This window comes from Tympanuchus pallidicinctus, unplaced genomic scaffold (genome assembly GCF_026119805.1).
Source record: "Tympanuchus pallidicinctus isolate F22 unplaced genomic scaffold, pur_lepc_1.0 scaffold30, whole genome shotgun sequence".
Taxonomy (NCBI): Eukaryota; Metazoa; Chordata; class Aves; order Galliformes; family Phasianidae; genus Tympanuchus; species Tympanuchus pallidicinctus.
The window spans coordinates 3771274-3798870 of NW_026294748.1; the positions used below are offsets into that span (position 1 = coordinate 3771274).

At 49.7% G+C, this 27597-nt stretch overlaps 1 protein-coding gene across 1 annotated transcript; it reads right to left on the bottom strand.

Moving 5' to 3' along the window:
- Positions 1–367: 367 nt before the first annotated feature.
- On the bottom strand, positions 368–27389 carry JAM3 (junctional adhesion molecule 3). Its single transcript, XM_052697530.1, has 9 exons — positions 27261–27389; positions 7717–7782; positions 6697–6810; positions 5868–6020; positions 5444–5646; positions 4919–5018; positions 4219–4348; positions 3413–3467; positions 368–2788 (listed from the first exon to the last, which is right to left on the bottom strand). Exons 1-9 carry the CDS (start codon positions 27304–27306, stop codon positions 2753–2755), a joined length of 903 nt encoding a protein of 300 aa, XP_052553490.1. The 5' UTR covers positions 27307–27389; the 3' UTR covers positions 368–2752.
- Between the last annotated feature and the right edge of the window lie 208 nt (positions 27390–27597).

Here is a 27597-nt window from a genome sequence, read left to right on the forward strand (position 1 = left end):
GGAGGCGTGGAATGGCTTTGGCTTGAGCAATGGTTAATTATGGCAGTGTTTATTTTTTTTGTTCCCCTCCATTGAAGTATTACTTAACTGCTTTACATATTATCTTACTCAGATTCCAATTTTATTTCCTAATTTGTAGCTTTTGCTCTGTCCCAGAGCAGCATGAAGACCAGCCCTGTGAGCTCTGATCAGTCTCCTATAGAAAGAATCAAGGACCAAGAACTGATGACCAGTGATGTTGCCTTGGACCTCCTGCAGCCCAACTCGAGTGAGTGCTCTGAGAGAACACTTCTCTTCCCCTGAATTCAAAAGAGAAGCCAGCAATTGGATTATTTCTTTTAAAAACAAACACAGGAAAACCCACAGGAACGCTTTAGAGCTCGGTATTTATGTAAAACATTCTTGCAAAGTTAAACGTCATACATTAGTACAAACCTAAAAATTATTCACAATGATACAGGTTCCATCCATCAGATCTCATGAGCTGTGCTGGGGGATCGTCTCCCCTCCTCTCGTTAGAGATGCCACTGTCACATGGAAAGATATAAGTTGTGATTCTTAGTTTGCAGGCTTCCCCCGTGAAGGCTGCCTTTGGCTCATAGCAAAACTGTAGATTGTACTCCCAGAGCTACCCCAGCTCGACCATTTACCTTCTCTTCCTCATTAAGAGTATCCTACAAGCAGCACAGAATTATGCAGAAAGGAATGTTGTGCTCACTGCTGCTGTAATGACAAGGGGCAGCGTGCAGCTGGTGAACACCACTGCGTGCCCAGCTTAATGGGCCAAAATGAGTTGAGAAGTAGCCATGGTTGTGGTTATGGAAAGAAATTGCTGCCCTAGCTTTAGTTTTGCTTTCATTAGCAAAAGGAAAAGTGGTAATGTTTAATGTAGGTAAAACAAATGCAGCAATGGCATGTCCAGCAAGGCAAACAAAGCAGATGAATGCAGAACGCTAAAAAATAACACTGACAGTCCAAATCATCAAGTATTCAAAATACTGTCTACATGAAAAGTTAAGACAATTCATATTGGAAATACAAGAATACTAAATTATGCTACATTTAAAAAACTTCTTAAACCACAGCACAGTTCTAGTGTTGCATCCACATCTTGCAGTTTAGGCAACCCACTGCTTTCCAACACTACCAACTCATGCATCAACACGAGTTTCCATTCATTCTCTTTAATGCAAAGAGAACTAGATTTCTTTTTTTATTTTCCTTTTACCATGGAGAGAAAAGTTGCAACCGCCACTACAAAAGTGCTTCTGTGTTGACCTTTTGCTTTCCCAACTCCAGAAACAGTTGCTTGGCTATGCCATCTAAACCTGTAACGTTGCCATAGCTGTCACATCACCACGTTAGTGCTTCAGGGAAGTTGCAGAGGGGGAGCAAACAGTAAAGTCACTCTGTCACCTTGTTGGAACTGAATCCAAAAAAAGCCATCCCTGGCTATTTCTTGCAACAACAAAAACAAAGTGTTGGTCACTGGCAAGAAAAGTTCAATGTATAAAAAAGTTGAAAGGTCCTGCCATAAATTTACAAAAACTATCCCTGAGTGACTCTGTTCTGTGTCTTGTAAGACCTCCTGTGACAAGGAAATTGCTGAGGGTAGCTTAAGAGGAAAGAGATGCTGTTCTACCTGCAGGTTTGTGTTACACTGTGCAGTAATGCTGATATGCTCTGACAGTGCCATACTATAGCAACGTTTGAGCTCTCCTCTGTAGCTTAGAAAGTAAAAAAATAGCCACGTTACTTAAACACTGCTGGCATCACGTATTTACACTTTAAATAGAAACGTTACCTTTTCTGAAGTAATCAAAATAGATCTTTGCAAAAAATTTAGAATGTGGGGTTTTACAAAAGAAAGGGAGAAGGTTTTAAAAAAAAAAAAAAAGCTTGAAAAGGTCTCAGTACCTTTCCTGGGACTCTGGGCCCACAGAAATATTTGGCTTTGATTTTCCTGAAAGGGACGACTGAGCACTGGGTTCTGTGCCTCCACTGTAAGCCTCTTTAACGGGCCTGCAGACGCAAGAGGGAAGCCTGCTTTGCAGATTAGAATGAGGGGTTACCTGCGTGCAGTGAGCCTTCTGTACAGCAGCCAGCAGCAGCAGTCCTGCAGCCTGATGCTGCCTGTGCTTCTTGTTAAACAGAGTAATGAGTAATAAGTTGACAGAAGGGCTGAGAACATTAGTTGTGTTTGCTGTATGTGTGCCTCTCAACCTATCAGCTGCACCTGAACAGTCATAGTCAAAAGCACAGGACAATCACAAGTCACAGCCTGGCCTGGGCAGGAGGATTTCCCCCTCATATAGATAAATGGGCAACACTTATTCTTTGCAGTCCTACTGCTGTATCAGCACCTTTTTTCCCCACTAGTAATGTCTACATAATGCTGCTCCCTGGTTGGTTTGCACACTGAGGCTGTGTCCCTGCAGCACAAAGAGAAGGCAATTCCACAGACTTCCATAGCACAGTCTCTTGGGAAGTATTTATCTTCCTTACTCCAAGGACAGGTTTGGGGGATCCCGGTGGTGTCCCTGAAGGCAGGGGAGACGCAAGTTGGGCAGTGAGGAGTTGCTTTAAACTTTGGCAAAGAAAAACAAAAGAGATACAGATAGCTAGCTATCAAGTTCTTGTGTGTTCCAAACTCTTCCAAGCGCACTTAATTCGTCTTTTGCTCTCGCTTCGAGTTCCTGGAGGAGATATTTTCACACTTGCTTTTGCTGGTTTGCAATATTCTTTTGGCATCTTATATGACGAATGAAGATTTGTGCCTGAAGTCGCCCTGCAACAAAACAATTCTGGGTGTGGGATGGATGCGGTGGCGTTGCGGGCACCCCTTGTTTCCTGCTGCCCACAAAAGGCAGATGCCACAAAAGTGGGATCACTGAGCACTGCAGCCAGCACGTAAGGAGGAGGAGGAGGCACCAGTTATACCAGTTGGGTGCTCCCTCTCCCCTTCTCCCATACCAAGGTGTGGCACAGTGCTTCCTCATTCCCTCTCCAATATCTCTGCTAACAAGGAGAGGCTTTTTTTCTCATCTTAAGCCGAGTGATCTGATCAAATCCCAAAATGCAAATTCTCTCGTAAAAGTATCGTGGCTTGCCCATTTAATCCAATGAAACTCATCCTGAGGGGCGTCAAGCTGTACGAGAGCTGAGACAGAGCAAAGCTCTGTCTTATAGCTTTTGGCATCAGTTGCTTCAGGCATCTTAAACTGTTCATCATTTCTAAGGAAATGACTCAGCCTTTACCCTTCTGTTTTCTCCCTGTTCTAAATCCTTGTTTCTCAGTGGTGTTTGCTCTTAGAAAGTCTATAGGCCCTAAAAAAAAACCCCACCCTGGTAGTCCTCTGCCCACCTCTTCCTCTCCAAAGCAGAGAGATGTTAAATGCAAATCATTTGTTACCTCATCATCTGTCCGGATGTAGTTAACGCCATCAGGTTTTGCTGGAGTCTTGTAGCTGAAATAAAGGAAAAGATCTTATTTCTGGGACAAGGCGATTGCAGGATTTGAGAGGAGGTGCTGAGAAAGAAGAAAACAAGGAAGAGCGGTCCAGTGAACAGAAAGCAGAGAGAAACCTCACAGCACTGAACACGGAATAAATGTATCTGCTGAGAATCTTGCTATTTACATACATTATCTCTTCTGCAGATTCTGCAGGAACATCGAGGCTTGTTTCTGATCTGTGAGAAATTCCCACCTTCAAGTGCTAATGCTGTTGTTTTTAATGTTCTAATGTGCCTTCTAGAAGGCTTGTTTTTAATCCCAAATTTAGGTTCCGAGTCACAGCTAGCAAGATTTCCTGCAGAGTGCCTACTCTTTGGCATATATTTGCTATGCATCTCCTCATGCCTTCAGCTAATTGTGCAACGAGCTCTGCTTGCTAAGTTGTAGACCTCTGTATGCCAACAGCACATTACCTATTGGACAAACACCTACTGCTGTTTAATTGTGTTGGTCCCCTCTTACTGTGAAAAATATGAGGATATTAAAACACAGCTCCCTTTCCCCTGTCTGGTCCTGGTAGTGAGCACAGAAGGAATGATACCAACATTTCCCTGAGGCAAAGAAACCTTTGGTGCAGTGCTTGCAGAGGGGATCTGAATACTTTGAGAACTGTAGTCTTTGGTAGGGAGCTAAGAAGAAATATACAAAGTCAAGCAGTGAAATATACAGTGAGGTGGCAATAGGAACGCTGGATCCCAGCTTACCTTTCCCCACTCTCTTTACTGTTTGCAAAGTAGCCTCTCCTGTAAGCACAGCAGATTCCAAGAGTGATGAGCACCAACACTGCCACGACCACCAGGACTCCACCAATTATCCCACCAATGTTGAGGTCATCTGGCAAAGACAGAAACCACAATCCAGCAATTTTCTTAAGGCAGTGACGTGCACTAAAATGACATTTCATACGTGTCAAACTGCAAAAGTTCCTAAGAATTATGAATTATTTCCACTCTGGAAGGACTCAGAGTCCTTCCAGAGCACAGAGAGCTTCTCTTCTGGTCTAACAAAAGAGGGAAAACTAACAAACTTTCCTCCTCTATTGCCTTGTGTGTAGCAGGTCCAACCACATCGTTCTCTGATTGCTAGTAGTTAAAGATTCTCTGATCTTCCTTGGATAGTTTGGATCTCCTTGTACCATCCTCCAGATACTAAAATACTTCTGGAACCTCTTTGGGTTGTGAAGAGTGGGCTACACAGCAGTACTGCAAGTTTTTCTCCTTCAATGCTACTCAGCTTTGAAAATACCATGCAAAAACCTGGTCCTGATACCTTCCTGGAAAAGTCAGCTGTGTCTGGGGCTAGAAAGACACTCTAGGATGCCCCCCTTCCCTCCCCATGATGATGGTGGTTTATTTACAGTGAAATATTAATTAACATTGTCAATAATTACATAGAGCCACTCACAGACTTCCATCTCCTGCTCCTCACACTTGGCAAAGCCAGCATCGTTTGTTGCAATGCAGGAGTAACGGCCCGTGTCACCTTTGTGCACAGCATGAAACACCTGGGGAGGAGGGAAGGTGGAGGGTTGTTTAACATGCTGAATGTGTAAGGGTTACTTTTCACATGTTAGAAAGCAGGGCCAGAGCTGCTGTGGGGATTCACACAAGGACAAGATTATTTCAGAGAGGGAATTCTCTGCTTTGGTGAGCCAGCAGTACAGCAGCAGGAGGGAGCAGCTCTTTGCTGTGGACCATGAGATGTTCTCCTTCCCTCTTTCTAAAGATGCAAGTGGACCACATGCAAACAGCTAGGGTAGCATTTTGTCACATTCATCTTCCCTTTCCAAAGTCATTCAGATCCCAGAACAGCAAACCTTCCAACTGTCCCTTCCTAAGAAGCCATGCAATGACTTTTTTCTTTCCCGAGCCACTCCCAAAGTAACCTGCCCTGCAACACAAGTCTTGATTACATCCACGAGGACGTTACCAGAGTGCCTGTGGTGGGATTCAAGCTGTAGGACGAATTCTGGAATTTGGCATTTGATTTTGTGTCTGGTGATAACGGCTCGCTGTTGCGATACCAGCTGTACGTAGACTTGGGGTAACCTTCATTCTCGTGGCAGTGGAGGGAGGCTGTCTTACCCACAGGTACAGCTTTAGGCACCGTGCATCTCGGAGTCACGGGTTTCACTGTGGGAAAGACACAAGCCGTGTGAATGGTGCTGCTGAGCACAACGCAGTGACTTTGGCATGCTTTGTGAGGTGGCTGTGCTACAAAAGGCACCAACACCTCCAGCTATTTCCAGATGGTTTTAAGCAACAAGATTCTGTCGAATGCCAGTTACAACCCTGAGAGAGACTCTTCTGTTAGCTAGCAGCGCTTGCAAAGACAGCTGGACCTGGAGCATTACCTTGGACTGTAAGCTGGATATTTATCTCATCTATGGTTTTGGTATCAGAAGGTGCTGCCACTTCACAGCGGTACGTGGCCGTGTCCATCCGGGTGGTGTTTTTAATCACCAGTGATGTCCGGCTCAGAATTTCTGCCCGAGTTGCAAAGTCACCTGATAGAGAGGAAAGAGAGAGAAAAATGTCAGGAGAGCCAGGCAAAGTAACTTTAAGGACCTGAATAAAGTGGTTGACTGGAGGCCAGAGAACCACCCAAAGGAATGTAACACGAAGAGCCTTTCTCTCTGCATGACCACAAAGGAAACCAGTGCTGCTAAGCATGTAAGAGAATGAACTGCGAAGCACCACCCCAGAACTCAAGAATTGGCAAAACTGGACGTCCACGTCAGCCTCAGATCTTTTGGAAGGCTCCTCTGCATGTGGCTGTTGGTCCCATTTCAAGTGACCCCTATCTTGGAGTAGTTCCAGTTGCATTTCATATGGAAGGATCGCAGAGGTCAGCATCTGGTCCCGAGAGCCCAGACATGCAATGACCACGCAAGGAACAAGTTCTGGAGAAGGGAAACTGCAGCATTGACTTTCATGCTCGTCTCCTACACAGGATCTCCCTCCAGCTCTGGGGCTCCTTACTGAGAGCAACCAGCAATGAGCTGCCAGAGGGCAAAGAACATCCTGCTCTCCTTCCACTTTGTGCTTTGACTGCTGAGCTCTAGTTCCAGAAGAAAGCAGCAAGACAGCCAGAGATCCTTCCTCTCACAGACTTTTCTGTTCTCAGTTCTATTTGTTGCTGAGGCTGTTTGGAAGTCTTAAGGGGACAAAATGTCTTCATACCCTGCATTTTATTGTCAAAAAACACATAAGAGGTTTCGCCATCTCGGATTTTCTTCCACTCTATTCTGGGATCCGGTGTTACGGTTGATTTAATGATGCAGGATAGCTCAACACCTAGAAAGAGAAATAAAGGGAATACAGATTAATAGGCAGCAGCTGTATTTTTGTTCTGCTTTAAGCTGTCTCACACGCTGTTTTATTAGGAGATGCTGCCCACAAAGCAAAAGCCTTCTCTTTCATGTGCCTCACAAACAGAAACACTGCTGGGTTCCAGGAGCTGTTGGGGAAGATGGACTTTGGCCAGCAAAAATAATAGCTGCACAGATATCAAGTATGGAGAAAAATGAACACACTGTTCTCTCCAGGCTCTAACGTATGGCAAACAAGACCTTATGACAGGGTGAGCCCACAGCGCTGTCTTGCTGCTAATCAGAGCATACAGTGTGAGTCAGGACAGCAGAATCTCCCTGGGTGGTGTCTGGTCACCTTCTGGCAACACATTGTCTGCCTGAGCGTCCTGGGGGCCACGGTGCCCAAGGAAAAGCTCAAGGCATCCCATCCCCATGGAAGGAGGCTTTGCCATCTCCATCTCCTCCACAGAAGGCAGCATTGCAGCACAGCTGAGTGGTGGCTCACGCCGTACCACACTGCTTGCTTGTCTCAGGACCAAGATGTAAGATAAATTTCCCCCACCCCCTTCCAGTGTACTAATTGCAAGGCGACGGCCTTTCCTCTATTTGGGATCCAGTTCAAGAAAGCACTCAGGCAGCCACTTTGCAACGCCGATGGCTTTCAGGGGACTTCAGCACACTATTTCAATCAAATCTGTGCAAAACAGAGAGAGATACAGACATATTCCTAAATGCTCTGCTGAATCTCAAGCTCTCGCAGCCCTGCCTCACCCAAAAAACAGGTATCAGGAGCAACAAGCCAAGCTTTTCTCAATGGTTTGGGTGCAAAGCTCCAGGCAGAGGGCAGTGCACGGCGGTGTTGGGCAGCCTGCAGCCCCACAGCACTCACTCTGGAATTCCTGCACCACAGGCTTGGTGTTGCTGGATGTCAGCTCCACGGCCAAGAGTCTCCAGCCTGGAAAAACAAACAGAAGAGAATAAGAAATAGCACAGCTCATAATTCACCCTGTAGAAGCACATCGCCTGCTGGGAAAAGCTCTCCTCCAGCTCCAAGGGCTAACTTCCCTACATAGAAGCTGTTCCGTGCTACCCATGCCAGTCCAGCATGACAAAGTTTATTTAGGAGCTGTGGTGTAAATACAGGAAAATGTAATTGTTGGAAGCAGCAATTAAAGAGGGTGATTAGCATAATGGCACAAAACCAGCGCCAGCACAAGCTGCTTCCCTGTGCTTCACACTTATGTAGAGGGCGAAGGAATTCTCATTCTGGTGACGAGAGAAGGAATGTATTATTCTGCAAACAAAGCCAATGATTGGGAAGAGAGGGGAAGCAGGTGGGTCTGAAGGGCTTTGGTCAGTTCCTAGAAGACAAAACGTGCCAGCTCTCTAACACACTGACTGTACCTTCAAGTGTTTTGGGACTCTGTGGTACTGTAAAACACAAGGTAGAAAATGATGAAAGGGCAGTAATTCAGGAGAGACCAGAGAAGTTCAGCACTTAGGGTAGAGTTCCAACCCAACCCATATAGGACAACAGCTCTCTTGTGCCACGCTGCATCCTCAGAACACAACTGTAGCAGAGATGCTGAGTCCTGGCCTGAAGCAGTGATGGAGCACCTGGTGGGAAGGCAGGGCCAGCCCAGGTGCATGCAATGTACTGAGTGATGGAAGTGATGGAGCCAGGATCCACCCCTTCCCAGCCACCATTTAAGGGTTGGCAGTGGAGGTGATGGGGTCTCACTGGAGATCCCTGCATACTTGAAGCCTTCTAAAGGTAAGCTGCTCTTTTATTTTCTTCCTGTGCCCAAGGCTGCTGCATTTGAGCAAACCCTCACTTGCTGCAGCTTGGCACTTTGCTACCCTGCCGTCATTGCTGCAGTTTCCATTGCATTGCAGCAACCTATTTCCTCTTCCTGCCCCTCCTGCTCTGAACTCCAAAACGTTTCCCATTTGTGCAGCCCTTTTTTCCCTTTTGCATGTTATTTTCTTTTGAAGACTCTGCTTTCCTTGTCTTTCTGCATTTCACCAGTGCAGGTACCACCGATGCCCATTGCCTTCACCAAGCATCTAATCAGCACAATAAAGATGATTGAAACAAGCTCCTCAGTGACACGAAGGCACACATTATCTAAAGGTTCAGATTCTCTCAGAGTAAGAAAGTCGTAATAAACCTGAATAGAAAGCAGAAAAGGCAGCTGTAAGAAGGAAAAAAAGAGATCTTCAAAATCACAGCCAGACAGCTGGGGATTCCTGTGTGCCAACCTTCCGGATGGAAAGCTTTTGGTCGGAGGGAATAAGTGACAATGCAAGGGCAAAGCGCCTTTGCTGGAGCAGATCAGACACCAGAACAGCAAGGCAGAGCTCAGAAATGCCCCAGAGATGCTCCAAATGATGCTCCTTTCCACCTTACTGGAATGTTCCCTGCCAGTTCTTACCACCCCTCATTTGCTTAGTGCGGATGCTTTGCTCAGTGCCTTGGTTCTCAGCTTTTAGGCCCCAAATACCTTTGGGGAGAGCTACATTTGGGCAAGGTTTAAGAGCTGCCTTTGTGCACAAAGTCATTGTTCAACAGAAAGGCGGTGGGGGATGCAAGCTATGAGCCTGGCAAGCAGAGCTGGTCTTAGGGCCTTGGCACCCTTCCCCTTTGTGCATTTAGGGCCATGGAGGAGAAATGCACGTGGGAGAAATGGGAGGAAGAGGGACATGACAGAGCTTCCTTAAAGGAAACTTGATGTTCCTGGCTTTTTTTCTCTTGCTCTTGTTTACAAGAGATCATTTTTCTGATAAAAAATGTGCCCCACCAAATAGATAACATGATAACAATCTGACTGAAGTACTTCTGGTCTCTGAAGGTCCCTTCTAATTGAGCTATTCCATTCTATCTATTCTGTTCTCCTAGCCCCAGCACAGATAGCACAGATAGATGGAAGTGGAGATGACATTACCTCAATCTTACATTATTCTAAAGAAACTAAGGCAGCACTTCTCCATGAGATGGGGACTCCATCAGACTCTGCCCCATCTCATTGCTCAGAGGTTAATTCCCAGCAGCATCTTTCCTTTCCCACCCATTAAACACAAAAGCTTGAGGTCTATCCCTCAGGCACAAAGCAGGATGGCAACAAATTTTAGGCAGAAGCTGAGTCCTTGGGGGCTGTGCAAGAGACTCACATTATTACACGTATTGACTGTGGGCACAGATCAATGCAGCTGCTTAAATCACCTCTAAGCCAGATTTATTCTTCTGCGTGTGGCACAGGCATGCTCTAAATAACGAGCTGCCTGCAGCTGCGTGGAACAAAACTCCCCAGAGACCACCCAGATTGTAAAGCAGGAGCAAAACATCTTTACAGCTCTTCTCAGCATCACTTGCAGGTATCCCTTTCATACCGGTCTCTGCAGGGCTGGAGCAATTTAATGGAGGCAGTGCTTTCCAGCTGCCAGCACTGTGCTGCAGGAGCAGGGCAGCATCTGCACTATGTCACACAGCTCTGTTGTTGGCACTGTCTCTCTGGTGCTCGTGCATTGCTTTGTGTTACATCATCCTCATCGGGGGCAACTGTCACCCTTAAAAAGTTTGTTCCAAAGATGTTCCTTTAGGCATCGTTGAGCCCAGTGCAAATAAGCAGCAAAAGCTCTACGTTATGTAAATCCCACTTCAAAGGCCTCAGCACCAGGGCTGTGCAGGAGAGCTGTGCACAGGCATGCACTCCTTCCCAGAGCAGCATGAATGCCACAACAGAGGCACCCACCAGATCTGTATGTACTGAGGGCTCAGCCAGACATATGGTTGAATCCCAAATGCCATCAGCTCTCCAAATAGAATCCAGGACAAGGCAGTGAAGTCTATAGCATATTCTTATGGTGCTTCTTTTAGCTGAGGAGAGCCAGCCCATGCATGTTGCTGTGACTCATGGTATCTGAATCACTTCAAAACGCTGCGCTGAACCTACAGAAGAAATAAACTTGCAGCTTTATAGACAACTAGGCTGTGTTAAATCTCCTGTCTCTGCACGGGGTTTAATGCAAAGTCTGACCTTCTGTTTCCTTCCACCCTGACCTCTTATCTGCTTAAAAATTCAAGGCAGAAATTGGAAGAAGAGGTAAAATATTCCTTATGTGCTACAGACAACAGCAAAAGGATGACCAGGAAAATACGAAGTTGCTGCCAAGAGGCTGAGCTGCAGCACAGCAGAGCCCTGTGCCAAGGGTGCAGTTATCTGATACGGTAATTTTAGCTAATGCACTGTTAGGCACAAGCAGTACGAAAACACACAGCTGTATTTAAACACCCACCCACTGAAGGAACAAAAATACGCCTTTCTTGAGGTGTCCATCAGCCATGAGCCGCCGCTCCATTTGCAATTCAAAACGCATCATCTAAGCCATGTGGGAATGCTGCAATAAGCCACACGCCTTGTTAAGCATCTCTGCTTTCTGGATGGTTACCCTGTGCAGCAGCAGTGCCACGAGGGTGAGACTGGTAGGTGTTAAAAACCCATCAGCCCAACGCTCTGTGTGTCAGCACCTTTGTGAGCACCCTGCCAGCGCTGAGAGATGGAGTGGTGGGGAACAGCAGTGTGGGTACAGCACAGAGGTGATGGGGGCAGGGGGTGTGAGATGAGCTGTGCTATCCGGGCAGCCCAGCTGACCCCAGCACGGTCCCTGCATTGGATGTGCTGTGTAGGAAGGGAAATAGCTGTTCTATTTGCGAGAAACCCCCAGAGGGACAGCAAAGGAAGCCCGCAGTGCTGTGCTGGGTTGGATAAGAGGAGGAAGAGGGAGGCCAGGTTCTGTGCGCTGCTTGCTTTGAGGAAATGGGAGAAAACTGAAGAAAAATCCGACCTTATGCACCACAAAACATCCATCCCTTTTTCTCTTCATGGTTCAGGCTCTTTTTCCTCCTCTCTGTCCCCAGTGCATCTCACTCCTGTTCCACAATGCACCCTGTGTTGGTGCAGCCACGGTGAGGCAGGATGGGTGATGGAATGTGTTATAGGAATGAGACCCCAAGAAATGCTCAACCTGCTCTGGCTCTGCAAGCTCTGAGGTTTTATGTTCTGACTGTGCCTTGGCTTCTGTAACACCTAAAAGGACTTAAATCTATCTGTGACATATATAAGCCTGAATTTATATAGAGTCCATACATGTGTGGCTAGGAATAAATGGCGTAGCTCATTCTTACTTTCTCAATGATGGTTATTTTAGATCTGCTTGGAAAACCCTTGGCCTATCTGCTCTCATGCTGATGAGGATGGCTTTGGGAGAGCAAAGTCAGCACTGAGGATGGCTGGGGAAGCAGCCAAACAGAGCTGCACGCCTTTCTCCTACTGCAGCTCTCTGTCTGCAGATGCATTTGTAGAACAAAATCTTAACCTGTTTAAATCACTTAACTTAAACCATCACCTTCAAGACCTGACTCTATTTGCTGCAGATGAGGCCCATTGGCATCCAAACCATGCACACAACCTTTTTTTTTTTCCTTCCCCTCTTGTACAAGAGGATTTACTGTTCTACCTCCTAATCAGACAGCAAAGCCATTGGTACACAGCCAGCCTACGCACCCACACTCAGTTGTGAAACAAGTTGCTAGCAAGCAGATACAGAGCCCTCTTAAGACCAAAGCTTCTTCTGCAGATAACCATTCCTCCTCTCTCCCATGCAGGGAAGGAAGCACAGGCATTTGCCCTGTGAACACCACACGTTGCTTTCTGATCACCTCCCAAGATCTGGTTTCGTCGTGCTGGGTTGCAGTTGCAGACATGCTGCCTCCAACGTCCATCTGACAAGGGCTTCTGGAGGGAAGAATTTCCCAATCTTCGGTTGTGGTTCTCCTCAAGGCAGCACAGCATGTTTAGAGGTGAGATATTAAGGCCTTGCATCTCTCTGCACTTTCACAACCAGGCAGCCTATTCTCACGATCGGGTTTGCTCACCATCAGATTTGGGCACCACCTGCCTTGCAAATCCAGAGGCCCGTGCCAGGAGGAGGCATCATGAGCCACGTGCCAGAGCTGTCTGAACAGGTAGACCTCAAGCTCACTCAGCATCTTAGCAGACACATGAACTCTTGGCTGGGCATGTTGAGCTCGGACATTGTTTACCAGTCGGTTCTTGTGCTCTCTTCTCCCTAAGAGCATGGATGCTGTAGGAGAGGCAGCGCTGAGCCAGGCTGGGAACGCGGACAGAAAGCTCCCAGCTGGCTGTGCCCACATGTCTGCTGAGATCCCCATGGGCAGAGCTTCCCTGTGACCATTTCCATCTGTTAATGGGCTTTACATTTATCAGTTAAGCTTCGGTCCTCCCAGATGCAGTGCCCCCTCCAACTCAGTCCCATTTCACTGGAGGAAGAAAATGAGTAAGGAATACAGCATGCATATCAGTGTGCAGAGGATGCATGATTATGAGATCTGGGAGAATGCCTTACAGCAGCAAAATTAAAGGCTGGGAACAAAAACGGTGAGCATTAAAGGGAAGTAGAGATATCTACACAGGGCAAACTTGAAACCAACCCTTCCTGCCTATTCCCACTTGCCTTCCATTGTTTCCCTGGGCAGCCCCAAGAATTACCATACAGGCACGTCCTACGTTATTTCTCACTTCAGCAAGTCCCCTTCCTCCCAGAAGTGGCAGATGCTGGTACCAAATTAGTGCAAAGTGGGAGGGAACCAGCTGATAACCACGATAAGAGCCAGCAGCAGTGGTCTTCCTCCCCCCAGCCCCCTCCCTTCCTCCCAGCTGGGCTCCCATTGCAGCAGGCAGATGTTAGTCTCTGGGGTAGAGTCAGGTCAGTGATTCACAACAGGGAGCTGCGGCCAAGATCAGGGAGACAGAAGAAACAAATGGGAAAAGGGACAAGTTCCATTTTGGCTTTTGTTTTTTTTTTTTTAATCTGATGGTCTCGTGTGGGAATTTGACTCAAGCGCTGCAGAGAATCTCGTCAGCCAAAGCGACATTTTCCAGGCTGAATGCCAGCCAGCACGCAGGCTTGGTCTCAGCAGATATTTGACTTTGGGAACTGGGTGCTCCCTACCTGCCTGACCCCAGCTTTTGATGAGGACACGCATATCAAAAGCTGCCTGGAATGCAAAGACGGGAACTAAGCGGATATGCTATCAGCACCAGGCTTTGCAATGCTCTTTAGTGTCTGGCTGTGTCCCAACCATCAATACAGAGACTCTCAGGGTTTTAGCCTATAATCCTCTATTCCTCTGTCTGTGACTCTAATCTTCTGATCCTCCGTTCTCCTCCAGTCTACGGCTTGACCAGCAAAACACAGACCTGGCCTTCTGCTTATCAGAGACCAACAGTGTCATCTTCCTGAGGAAAGTGGGAGTTGGGAAGAGAGCAGCAGTCCTCAAAGCTGGGAGCCTCAGGTCTCACACACAGCTGTGCAGGCAACGTGTTGCACAAAACATGTATGAGTGAACACATGAACACACATCTGCCTGTGGGCTTGCTACCCAGAGCCTGTCTGCAGAACTGCTGCTGGTGAGAAGGGGCCGTACGCCTTCTGCAAGGCAGCTCTGCAGCAAATCTCAGAACAAAGGATGCGGATTTACAAGGGAAAAAAGCACTGGGCAGAAAGCTGTGTGAGCCGTGGGCCTGAAGATGTGTGAGCTGGGAACACTGCTGCGGGGGCAGCCCTGATCCGTGCAAGCAGATCTGAAGAGCTTCACCTTGTCAGCATCAGCCAGCACAGGTTGCAGAAGGGAGTGCAAGGCAGGTCCTGAAGGAGCACATCAGGATGGAAAGGCAGCCTGTGTGAAATCACCGACAGACAAAGCTGAGGGACCGGGTGCAGTGAGAGCACGATTAGGGAGATGCTGGCCTGAATGAGCAGAAGGAAAGCAGTGCGATGTCAGAAGAACAAGGGAGAAAAGGGAAGAGTCATTCTGCATGTCCCAGCCTGGATCCCTGACCAAGTTTGTTTAACAGAGCGGAAACAAACCTCGGCACGGAGAGGTTAAAAGCCTCCTTGTCCTGGGGGAGCTGAACGAGCCACACATCCGAGAACCAACTTCTCCCAGACCCTGACTTGTTTTTCTCCTCAAACATATCTCTGCTATTTTTAGCAGAGCATTTTCTCAGCCGAATGCTCCCAGCTGAGTGCTGGTCAGGGGCCCTCGTCCCAGAGAGGCACAGCCCAGCATGGAAGGTTTGCTGCTCCTGTCCCCACCATCCTGCAGGCTTTGGGGTCTGCGAGCCGAGCTGCCAGGAACGTCCTGGCATCCCCCGTGCATGTGGTGCAGGCAGGGCGAATGCTCTCACAAACCCAAGCAAGGGGCTGCAATCCAGAAGCAGATGAAGAAGAGGGTGGACTGTGCTGGTAACCGTCCTCAGGGTTTTACTGAAGAGTATGAACGATGGGAAGGAGATAGAAAGAAATGATTAGGCTGGCATTAATAGCAAGATTCGCTTCTCAGTGCTAAAATCTATTTGGATTCCTTCCAGCACCTCCGAGGGAAACAGTGGAAGCCTTTTGTTCATAAAAGTTGCGACTAAAATCGGACTGGATAAAGCTTAAGGAAATACCTCTCAGAGGACAACCCTGCCTTGGCTGCTGGAAACAGATGAGGTAACTCCCTTCCTCTCCTCTGCTTCTCCCAGGCCCCTTGTTCCTCCTCAGCCAAAGTGCTAACCTGTCCGTCAGGCCATCGCCTGGCTGCTCAGCCTGCAGCACAGAGCAAGCTCAGGATGTCCACCCGTGTGCAATTAGTGATGCGTCAATTAATGTCTGGGACACTCGGCGGGGAAGCAGTGCCTGTAATTTCTTTCATTTCCAGCTTGACTGAATACCTGCCTGCCAGAGATGGGCACATAAATCAAAAGGCCAGACCAGGGCACACGAGTGGACAAATTGAATACAGCAGGGATGAAACCCCAGCCTGTCTGTGCTAATGTGCAGTTACAGCTTTGGGGAGCCTGGATGACTGAGCGCTTTCAGTGCTGTGAATGAAAGGCAGAGCAGCAGCAGTCAGTGACAGCAGAGCTGCAGCCGAGGAGATCCCTCTAACAACGGCCCCTTCTTGGTCAGCGTGCCTGTCGCCTGCCTGTCCTGGAGACATGTCAGTGAAACAAACAGATTGGGAACATATTTGCACTCCCTGCAGCAGCACAGAAGCCAGCCCTGACAGAGGAGAGCAAGCTGGGCTCTTTTCTGCTCCTTCTCTCAGTGCCAAGTTTCCAGCTCTGCTTGAAACCTGCAGCCCTGCCTTTCTTTGGCAGGGGAGAAGGGAGGGGACAGGCAGGGTCAGGAAATACTCAGCTTTCGGCTCATGCTTGCAGCAGCTGGCTACAAGAGAAGGCAGCAGACTGACACAGCCACACACCTCCAAAAGCCCCACAAGAGATTAAATCTGGCACTGTGCAACTTCATCTTCCTCTCTAGCTAAGCTTAAACAAATGGGCCCGAGAAGAGCATTCACCTGGGCAGCCTGCAGATGCTGCATAAAGGCTTGTCCTTCCAATTAAAACCTTCAGAAAGTTTTTCCTAGCCCAGCAGGAACCCCAGGAGCCCAGAGCCCCTCTCTCGACTTTCATGCACATGTTCAAAACCACGGGCACTTAACCTTTGAGGCTCCCTTGAAAATCCCGGCGAGGGCATTTTATGGATGAGTATGTTTCCCCTAACATCTGCCCCCTGTATCAGATGCTGCCAGAACCTCTCTCCTGGCTCTGCTCCCAGCTGGAGGACAGACAATGGCCATTTGAATGCAGTCTCCGCTTCCCCTCCCAAACAGCCTGGGGGAGATGGCACATTGGAGCCAAGGCAGCACTCAAAGCACAACTTGCCAGCCAGCCAGCGACAAGTCTCTCCGGATCACGGCCTGCCACTTCTCTCCCAGTGCAGCTGAACCACTGGCTGCAGTTGTTACTGGACATCCAGGTCAGCTCTGCTGGGCACTTACTCCTGGCAGCATCCAGCCAACCACACCGAGTCTTCTCAGCACGCTGCTGCAGCTCTGAATGGAGCTGAAGTCAACTCTCCCGCTGGATTCCCAGCTTTGCTGGCCAGAGCAGTGGGTTACAGACCTCTCCTGCATCTCTCTGCCATGCCAGCTCTCCTGGAAACACGCTGCTCACCTCTTCTCCCTGCTCACCTAATTGCCATTCTTTGACCCAGGCAGTATTCAGGGCACAGAGGAGCAGTTCCACCTGCAGGAGGACTGACAGGAGGTCAGCCAGAGCTGGCTTGGATCCTCCTAAAGAGCCACAGCTCTGACTTGCTAGAGATAGCATTGCTGCTTGCATCCCAGAGCTGTTCAGCCTGTTTGGCACTATTGCTGCTTCAGAGACTACACCAGGGTGAGAACAACCTGTCTAGACATCAGTTAACCTCCATCAAATCCTACTGCCACATCAAAGCACTACTGCAAACTGGCTAAGTAACAGCCCCTGCACCAGCCAGAGGCACTCAGATCCATCCCACCGTGCTTCAGAGCTCCTCCTTAACCTGAGCACTTCTGAGAGCAGGGAGAGATGGGATGAAACACCTCATTATGGGACCATCAACAGAAGTGATGATGGCTGCTCAGGCTGTGCCTGTATCCTTCTGCTCAGCAGTCAGAATGGGGTGAAGTCACAGCAGCTCAGGGCAGCTCTTGAGAGACCTCGAACCCATGGGGGCATCAGCGTGAAAGGAACAGGAGAAGTTTTGGGTCCCTTGAGCACAAGTTACCTGCAGTCAGTGCTCTTGGGAAGCTACCATCAGCCCTGTGCAGCCACTAAAAGAGCACCATCTAGCTCATTATTTTAATATGGGTCCTTTGAAATACCTCCTGCGTGAGAGACAGCTAGGAGAATCCTGTCTGGCTTTCTTCTATCTCAGGCAGAAACAGCTTTTATTTAGCAAACTGCTGCTAACAGCTCCGTCTCATTAGTCGGTGTTTAGGGAACCAGGCTGCAATTGTTCTGAAGCCTGGTGTTGCAGAAATCCTTGCTAATGAGGTCTAGAGGAGAGATTCCTCCTGACAGGCCCACAATGACCCAGAAATCCTACTTAATTCCCCGTCAGTGAAAAGTGCTGAGTAACAGCAAGGTGCAGAGGCACTGGGGGCTGATCGCAGAGCCAGGCTGTGGCCTCTGTTCACACTTTGGGCTGTGATGCAACAGCTCCAGGGTACAGCCCCAGTGCTGCTCAGCTGTGTGCTGGCTCCCCAGGCTGAGCAGAAAGGAGTCTGGAGTGGAGATCTCTGTTCGGTGCAATAGGCATTACAGGATTAGGCACTTTGAAGCAGCCTGGCTGTAGCTAGGGCTCTTCTGAAACCTCCTCAATGGCAGCAGCTGGAAGTGGGCTCTGCAGTGCAGCAGGGTTTGGCTCCTCTGGATCAGGCTCCCTTACCAGCAGCGCCAACAACTCTGCCAAGAGCTTGACTCAGCAAGCTCAGCTCACAGCTGTGCCCCGCAGCTCCCAAACTCCATCCACACAGCTCCATCAACTACACACAGCCCTGGAAGCAGCATCCCCTACCAGTCACGGGCTCACGCTGAATCCTCTGGTGGATGTGGGATGAGCAGCAGCTCTGCTACGGCAGTGTGTGTGCCCTGCAGGTGCTGTTAAGCTTCTCACATATTCTGCCATAACCACTACTCCTTATTTCCTCGGAGAAAAATGCAGCAGGCTGGCACAGGCTCGGTCCACAGGCATCCTGCTTTCAAGTGGTTTGCTTTCAGCAAGCAGAGCCATGTACCATGGTGAGGAACCTCTGGGCTGCATGGCCCAAGGCCAGCTGGGGGAGAAGATGAGGTACAGGGACCCAGCTGGAATGCAGGCTGCACACAGCTGACCTTCTAGACCGTCCCCAATAAAGATTCTTGCAGGCATCTGCTTGCCACCTGTTTCAGCCAGCAGACGTGGGACTAAAGCAGGAATTCTGGTCTTGAATGCACAGTCTGTTAAAGAGTGGTCTAAAGACTCTCACCCACGTGAAGCTCTCACTGATGTATGCTCCCTAACAGAGCCAGTGCAGAGGAATGCATCTTTGCCCATCGTGTGCAAGACTGCTACTCCCATACCACAGATGCATCTCTGTGTTTAAAGCACAGCTCAAATCCACAAAGAACTGCTGCTCCAAAAATCACCAGCCAAAACAGTGTCTACAGACAGTCCTAAAGTGACTAATGATCTGGGGAGCCTCTGTTTCTGAACACCCACTCTGAGATGCTTGGCAGCAGCATGATTTCAAAAGGCATCAAACGTGCGCCCTTCGGGTCAGCTTCCTGTTAAAAAACGTCAAGCAGAGAATCTAAAATCACCAGCCACGTTGGACCAGCTATGGCTGCCAGGTCACGTTGCTTTTGACTCTGTTTTCCAGCTGACACCTCAAGCCAAGCTCCTCGAATGTCAGCTCCAGAAGAAGGAAGGGCTCTGAAGTGGAGCTCGCTCTGCATCTTTCCTGTTCTGCTGGCACAGGGGAAGGATCTGCCTCGGAGACATGAGGAAAAGACATATGCTGTGAAAGGAAGGACCAGCTTTATTTTACCAGCCTGTGTTCCCACCAGAAATGTGCTTTAAAGACTGCCTTGCAAAGTAGGAATTAAATCCAAAGGTGCCTGTGTGTCTTCCTTGCTGTCATCCCATTATCAGTCATCTCCAGCCTGCTCTGAGTCAGAAGATGAAAGGTTCATAACACCACTTATCTTCCCACTTAAGAACATGCTTAGCAGCTTGCTGCTAAAGGAGGATCCTCAAGCCTGGGGAAGCAGCTGTGAATTCTGCAAATGGGTTCCCTGGCATTTCTTTGAAGGAGATACTACTTCTCAATGAAGGATATGAAAGGGAAACCAGGGAGTGAGGAGAAAAGGGAAGTCTTTGTAGCAAAGAAAGACTTTGTGTCAGGAACTTGAAGCTGAGTGACAGATGTGAGACCTGCGGCACTTGTGTGTCTCAGAAGCGACCGAGGATGAGCCAGGAATTAAAAAGCTCTTGGGAGATATTTAAGCAGCCAAACTTTTTTGTCACCAGACCACAAGAAGCTCCAAAATCACGTTCTCCTCGAGACTGTGCAGCACTGCAGCCAAGGGAAGGGATCCCGTTACACGATGCAGGCAGAACGGCTGGATGCAGCCCAGCTCCAGCTCTAACAGCTGAGGCCAGCTCTCTGCACAAGTCCCCCGTGCCTCTCCCGCAGAGCCAGATAAGGGATAAGCCTGCTGCCTCATCTCTGAATTTGACCCTCACCTCCTCTCTTCATAGAGCTAATTGTTATCGCAGCGAACCTGGGGCCAGCTTGCTTTGCTCCACGCTTAGCAGCTGAGTCAAGCCCTCAAAGCTGCCAAACAGAATCTGTTCCAAATAGCTGCAGAAAGAGGAGGCTCGAAGAGCCTGCAGCAGAACCACAATCCTGCCCTGGTGAGGAGAACAATTGCTATTGTGGACCGACAGCAGGCTGCTGGTGGGCAGCAAGCACGCCTTGCCTCTGCACTGGGGAGAAGCTCCCAGGCCCTCTCACATTCACAGAATGAGCTGGAATCTGGAGTTCCCTCTGTCCCCTGCCTCAGCAACCCAGCACTGCTGACTTACCAGCCCTGCTGACCTGGGCTCCGTGTCAACCAGTTCAGCTGTTGACATGGAGCACTGAAGATGCAGTTGGTAACTGGAAGAGGGAGCGCCTTGCAGTCGGCTGCCAGCCACAGTGCAGACTTCAAAGGGCTTATCTTGCCCTGTGTGGGAGAGCGTGCAGTGCCTGCGGGCAAGGACAGCTGTTTGGCCAGGCCCATCAGGACTTCTGAGGGAAGAAGAGAGAAATCAGTACCTGGTTTGACCCTTTCAGCATGCGCAAGGCAGGCTTGGAGGCAGAGAGGTGCGCTGCCCTGTTATTTATGGGATGCTGAAAACTGGCCAAAACGAAGGGAAAACACCAGATACTAAGGATGCTCATCAGCTCACTTAGCTGCATCTGCCTGAGGGAGAGCACAGAAGATTCAGGTGGTGAATACAGGGCACTCTGGCTTTCATCTCAGACCAGCAGCCCAAAGGCAGCTCCACCAGCACTGACCAAGCCACAGCCAACTCACAGTGACTGGCTGCTGCACAAGGAGATAAGCCTGCAGCTCCTCACTCCCTGAGAGATCAGAGCAGCCCCATCTATGCACTGTATGCAATCTCAGAAGAGTAGATAAGACCAAAGGAGAACACAAAGCAACACCTCCTTTGCTGTAAGAGCTCCTTGATCAACAAGTTGATCCACGGTGGTTGCAGCTACCTTGTTTCATGGCATTCATGTCTATTCCTGCCAGCAGATCATTCCTGCTAATGAGGAGCTGTGTATTATTCCCCTTAACTTGGCTGTTGGTCTCTGGACAACTGAGTACACCAACCCCCCTCTCCCAAAGGTGGAGGACTCCCACAGCTCAGGGCTTGTCCAGAGGGACAAAGGATTGTGCAGAGCTGGGACTCCCTTTTCTAAGATGCAACATGGATGCAGGTGACCTCACCATAGAACAGATGTCATCCGGGCTCTAAAAATCACTACCTCCAAACAACATGATGGGTATAAAGAAATATTTATCTTCAAGCTTTCGCAGAGCTCAATGCAGAAGGAAAAGATTAAAGCAAAGATTTAAGCTTAAAATAGCTGTCGATAAGATCCTTTGGGGGGATAAAAGCTATTTTGCAGAAGCAGAGGACATTGCAACACCTTTCCTGATGTTAACTGGGGAAGCTCCTGGAAACCATTCAACAGTGTTAGCAGCCAAAGCACCTCAGGAGGAAGTCCATTAGCAGGCAGCAATCTCCTTAATGGATCCTCTGGGTATGTGCAGAGCTGCCTTGCCTATGGATGCTCCATTCTGTCTGCTGCTGTGATTCAAGAGTTGTTAGTGCAGCCACAATCATCCAATACTGTAAGGAATGCTTGTAATCTTTCAGGAAGCCCAACAGCCCAATGAATGGGGATGTCAATTGGTGCAGTGAGGTGTTGTTTGCTTTATACAAACCATGCAAAGCCAGACCTGGCTCTTTGGGAGCACTGCACTTCTTCCCTTGGAAGCACAGCAGCCAAGCTCCAACCCACCTGCAATCTGCTGGCCCTGATCAGGGAAGGCAGATCTCAGAGGTTACAAAGGGGGGGATTTTTCTAAGAGGCCCGGGGGTGTTGGAAGCACAGCCAAGTAATGGCAACAAATCCCCTGAGATTTCCATGGATTTCTGCAGCTCAGTGGCAAATCTCACCTAGGCCCCAAAATGTATTTTTAATAGAGCAGTCAAAAATCTGGATGTGTTGAGCGTTGCCAAAGCGTTACCTTTCAGCCTGATGCCAAAGACGTGGCAAGTTGCTGGCAGGTTGCAGTTTGCAGGCTCTTCAAAGGAGCTAGCTGCTTCCAAATGAATTAAGAGGACTCATTAAGAGGACTTTTCTTCACCCAGAGGGTGGTGAGGCACTGGCACAGGTTGCCCAAGGAGGCTGTGGATGCCCCATCCCTGCAGGCATCCAAGACCAGGCTGGATGTGGCTCTGGGCAGCCTGGGCTGCTGGTTGGTGACCTGCACACAGCAGGGGGTTGGAGCTGGATGAGCACCGTGCTCCTTTTCAACCCAGGGCATTCTGTGATTCATGACTCTTACAAACCTGCTGACCTTACTGTGGTTGTAGTAATCAAGGACAACGATGGGAGCAGGTTAGAATGTGTTCTGGCCTTTACTCTGAAATCCTGGGATTTATGATTAAAAAAAAAATAACATGCTTGAGCATGATCTGAACAGAATTTAATTTCATCTACTCCACCTATTACTGCTCTGAAACCTTCATTTCCCCTTGCAGCTGCCCACGTTAAGCCCTGTGCTCCGTCCTGCGTCAGGGCACTACATGACCCAGAGCACAATGCCATTTTTACTGGCAGCTGAATTCTTTTCTTTTTTCTTAGATTTTTCCTGGTCTCACTTATTTAAAAAAAGGAATTGCTCCTGCATCTGCTGCCTTGTTTTTTTTCTGCCACTTGTCAGGTTTGCAACATGCAGCACCAAGCACAACCTCCTTGGACGGCCAGTGCAGCAGAGGAGCTTTGAGGAACACCCTCTGGAGCCCTCACTCTGCTTTCTCCAGGAATTTGGAAGGCCTGCCTTGGGATGCTGCTCTAATGAGAACTGGGCACCAGCTCAATTATGCAGCTGTCTCGCTGGTTTGAACTTCCAAGCTGTGCGTTGGACAGCTGAAGCCCATCAGAGGAGTCACACAAAGGCTTCTTACAGTGAGAGGCGCAGCAAGGCAATCAAAGGCAGCTACTGCTGAGCTCGAGTGCTAACAGACCCACAGCTGGCTGTTCTGGGGCAGGAAACGCCTTGCACACACACCTCATCCAGCACTGATCGCCAGGGAAGCCCTCTGGAGCTCCATGTGTATGAAATGAGGAGCAGGGTTTGGTGAGGAGTGGTCACCCACGGGGCCAATATTCAGGCCATGCCCATGGGGTGCCTCGCTGTGCCACCCCTAGAGCTGTGCCCCATTGCCAAAAGTCTCTGAGAGCATCAGGTTCTGCAGACAGCCCTCTCACCCTGGGCTAATAGGTTAATATCAGGTTGGAGTCTTCCAAAGGGTGATAAAGAAATACAGACCTGAGCTGCTCCAGATTTCATCCATCCATCCATCCATCCATCCATCCATCCATCCATCCATCCATCCATCCATCCATCCATCCCTCCATCCATTCATCCATCCCTCCATCCATCCATCCATCCATCCATCCATCCATCCATCCATCCATCCATCCCTCCATCCATCCCTCCATCCATCCATCCATCCATCCTGTCCTCCTGACACTGACAACTTGCATTTTCAGCATGGGAGCCTGAGACCTCAAACACAACGCCTACCTCCTCTGCCCCCAACTGCTGGCAGAGCCATACCCAGACAGTAATCCAACCCCTTGGGTGAAATGAAGACTGACTGCATCCAGAGCATTCATTAGCTCAATTAACACCATTAAGTGGTTGTTAGGCTGCAGCCTGACTGAGCAGGGAGTGGGTTTCATGGCCACTGCGATGCTCAGAGCTGTCATTCTGAGCCATTTCCAACAGCACAACACTGCTGATTCTATGGGGAGCAGACAAACACACCCTTCATTGATAGGAAGAAGGTGGTGTGACTCATATGCTAGCTGATAGCGAAACCAGATTGAGCGTGCAATTATCCTAATTAATTTCATATCACGAGTTCATCTCTAATACACACGGTGGCTTCAAAGCAGGCCACCAGCTTTCTGCACAGAGCAGCTGAGAGGCATGTTCAATCTGGTTTTTTGGGACTTGGGATCTTGCACAAATGTTGCTAACTCCCTCTCACCACTCCTAGGCTGCCTGGTAAGGAGTGCTGGAGCTCCATCAGGGCTCAGCACAAACAACCACAAAGCATTCTTAGCTCTAAGTGTGCAACAGGGGGCCAGCTCTGCTGTACCAGGCAGCACTGCAAGGACTGATAACATGGGCAGCATAGCCTGCAAGAGAAACTTAAATCATCACCTGTGGGAGCTGTGGGGAAAGCAAGAGTGAGTGGGGAGCTGGCAAAAGATGGGGGCAAAGCAGCAGGAGATGCAGAGCAGCCATTGCCTGTATTTGTGAAGCTGGATGCAGCAGCTCATGCTGCTATATTTAATTGTTTAGGTGAGGTCTGGCAGCCCGACCTGCGTTCCTGATGCAAACCCTCAGCGTGGGGATGGATAAGTGAAAAACAACCCGGCAGGCGGGGAGACCCGGAATTCAACCCTTAAAAGAAAATAAACACGTCAGTGAGGAACCAAAGTTCACCATCGGGGCAGCATCTCTATCCTCAGCTCCTTCTCCCTACAAAAACCCCACATTTGACTCTCTGGATCTACTCGTGCCTCGATAACCAACTAATTCCCAACAGCATTCCGAGCAAAAAGGAATGCGCCGGTGTCACGTTCTTTGTCAACAGCTGTAAAGCTGATGGGATCCAACAGCTCTGCGGTGCTGGTGCCTGAATAGGAGCACCAAGCCCTCCTTAGGAATTTTTTGGAAGACATTATTAAGCATCTGATTTTGGCACTGCTCTCAGAGCTGATTGTCCCGCTCTCTCAGTGCCTGGTGAAAAGAAAGCAGTGCTGCAAATAGTTCCCATCAGCAAGGAACAACATCAGCAGCAGAGCCAGCAGTGTTTGCACCAAGCAATTCGTGGTGCTGACAGCTGATCGGAACAGTTGTTGGTGGCTGAGACAGATGGACTTCATATATATATATTGAAAAAAAAGGGAAGTGAGGACTCCTATTTGGTAGGCTGAGAAATGCCCTTTGCACCAAACCTCAGAGTTAAAGCACAGGGAGAGCTGAGCTGAGCTTTCACGCTGCAGAGCACCGGGGACCCGTCCTGTCCCCCCAGTGAATGTTTTATTTTGATCAGGAAATACTTGTGAATTTTGGGAAGGGCTCCACAGTTCTGCCCTCAGTCTGACATGTGAAATCCTCCAGATCCAAACGCTGATTTCCAAGGGAAGGTTGCAGCAGAGGCATCGAGGCAGGACACACAGTGGATGTCGGTTACAAGCTCTGCTTTCCACCACTGATGCTGATAATTTCCGCCAGCATAATTATGGCCGTGGCATCTCCCTCATGTGCAGAATCTTTAGATGCTTTTAGTGCCTGGAGCGGGGTACACACTGTACTCACCATGCTTCACTGCCTTCTGTTTCGTGGCAGTGCTTTGAGGCCATGCCCAAGAGTTGGGTCCATTCTGGATAGAGAAGCACAGAGGCCATCCCTGCTCTGTAGTCTAAGAAGCAAACTGAGCTCCTAAAACAGTTTTGCAGCATCTCATTGGCCTTGTTGCCTTCCTTCTCTGACAGCCAGTGGGCTGGCATTGAACACAGCCCTGTGGGACCACCCAGCACCAACCCTGCAGGTTTCAGTGCACCTTTAATGTGGGATTCCTCCCAGTTCACTAACACGAGCGCAGTGCAACAAGAGTTTCTGTCCCCAGGCTTCTGCCTTCCACTCTTCCAGGCTTACGTCTCCAAATCTGAAGAGAGCTGGAAGCCATTGCAGGTTGAGGCACTGCAGAACCCACTGTGTTTAAATGGGGAGCAAACCCTCCTGCCTGCCAGATGAACACTCCCAGGTGGAAGTGTGAAAGCAGCAGGGTCTGCCTGCATTTAGCAACTCCAAAGAAACACACAAGTAGCTGCAGCTCGTTTCCAGGTTGCTGTCTTTTAGGCCTGATTCAATAGGACGCTCAAGCACTGCTCCAGCACAGGGGGAGGAGAGGAAGGTGCCCTGCAGCCCAATTGCAAGAGAAGTTGGGTGAAATCTGCTCTTTTTCCTCGCTCGAATGGAACACCCAAACCCAAAGTTGGGACCTAGATGACTGTGATGCTCCAGGTACTCACAGTTCAGCCTCAAACACAGCAAAGTGAGCAGAGCCCCAAGTGCACGTCTCATTCCAATGGAATGTTCACAACTTCTCACCCCTTCTCTTAGTTTTGGGGGGACCCAAATCTTAACTTTATTGAAAGCCCCGAAGTCTGAAAATCAGTAGGAACTGAAGAATTCCTTTGTCCTTAGATAAACTGGCTGAAGTATTTCGATACGCTCCAGTCTGGAGCTGACCCCAAGCAGTTATTAGTGTGCACAGCCCCGTGCATCTCAGTGGCTGAACTTTCCAAGCCAGTTGCTGATTGGCACTCTGACCTCCCTCCATCCCTTCTCCTTCTGCCGCCTGCCTGGAAGGGGGGGCAATGGGAGCCCACCGGCTGCTGTCCCCCCCCTCTTCATCCCCCCGCTATTAATAGCCAGACAACAAATGAGCCCAAATTCATTCCTGAGCGGAATTAGCAAATGTTTTTGCAATTAAAACTGCAAACATTCATGCGGGCCCCCGGAACAATAGGCGCCTGTGCCTGGGCTTGAATAGGGACTAGTGTCCGCCCTGCCCGCCTGCCGAGGCTGCACATTCCTGGCACCCTCAGCCCTGGACCCGCTCTTTGCTGAGCTCCTCGCTGCCTTCCCCCTCTCATCCCATCCCACAGCTCAGCGCCCCTCGGGGTCCGCTCTGTGATGGAGGCAGCGCATTTTTCCCACCACTGCTCACCCCGGGTTGGGACGGGGGCAGAGCATCCTCACTTCGCTGGGACCCCGATCAGAACAGCACGTCCCTCTCGTTTCCCAAGATCAGGGCAGCACGTCCCCTTTCCTGTCCGGCTTCGGGGCAGCGCATCCCCCTCGCTCCCCGGCAGCAGGGCAGCGCACCCCGTTCCCACCCGGGACGGCGATCAGGGCAGCACGTCCCCCTCGCTGCTCGGGATGGCGATCAGAGCAGCGCATCCCTCCCCTCCCCGGGATCGGAGCGGCGCATCCCCGTTCCCGGCCCACCTCCTCTTTCACCGCATCCCTTTCCCCCCACTTCTACGCATCCGCCCCGCATCTCCCCCGACTCCGAAGACTTTTCGGAGGATCTCCGGGTCGATCCCCGACGCCCGGCACTCACCGAGCAAAGGCAGCAGCAAGAGAAGCGCCGGCCGCCGCAGCGCCATGATGGGGTGTGCGGAGCAGAGCCCTGCGCCGAGCCTGCGCAATGCCCGGCCGGGGGGGGCGGCCCGGGGGCGGGGGGTGCCGCGCTGCCGTTGCTGCGGTAACCGGGATGGGAGGTGCGGGACCGGCGCCTGGCACGGCGGGGCTACGGAGGGAGGCGGCCCCAGGGGTGGGGATGGGTTCGGTTCATCCGAGCTGTGCTGTGAGATTTAGGGGGAAGTTTGAGTGTTTTTGAGCGGTGGAGACTTAAAAAGGGTCGTTCGTGGGGGTGTGCCTTGCGAAAGCTGGCGGAA

Coding starts and splice junctions, on each gene's coding strand:
- JAM3 (XM_052697530.1), bottom strand. CDS start 27,306: ATGGCGCTGCGGCGGCCGGCGCTTCTCTTGCTGCTGCCTTTGCTCG. Junction 3,468..4,218: donor AGTAAAGAGAGTGGGGAAAG/GTAAGCTGGGAT, acceptor CCTTTATTTCAG/CTACAAGACTCCAGCAAAAC. Junction 2,789..3,412: donor ACATCCGGACAGATGATGAG/GTAACAAATGAT, acceptor GTTTTGTTGCAG/GGCGACTTCAGGCACAAATC.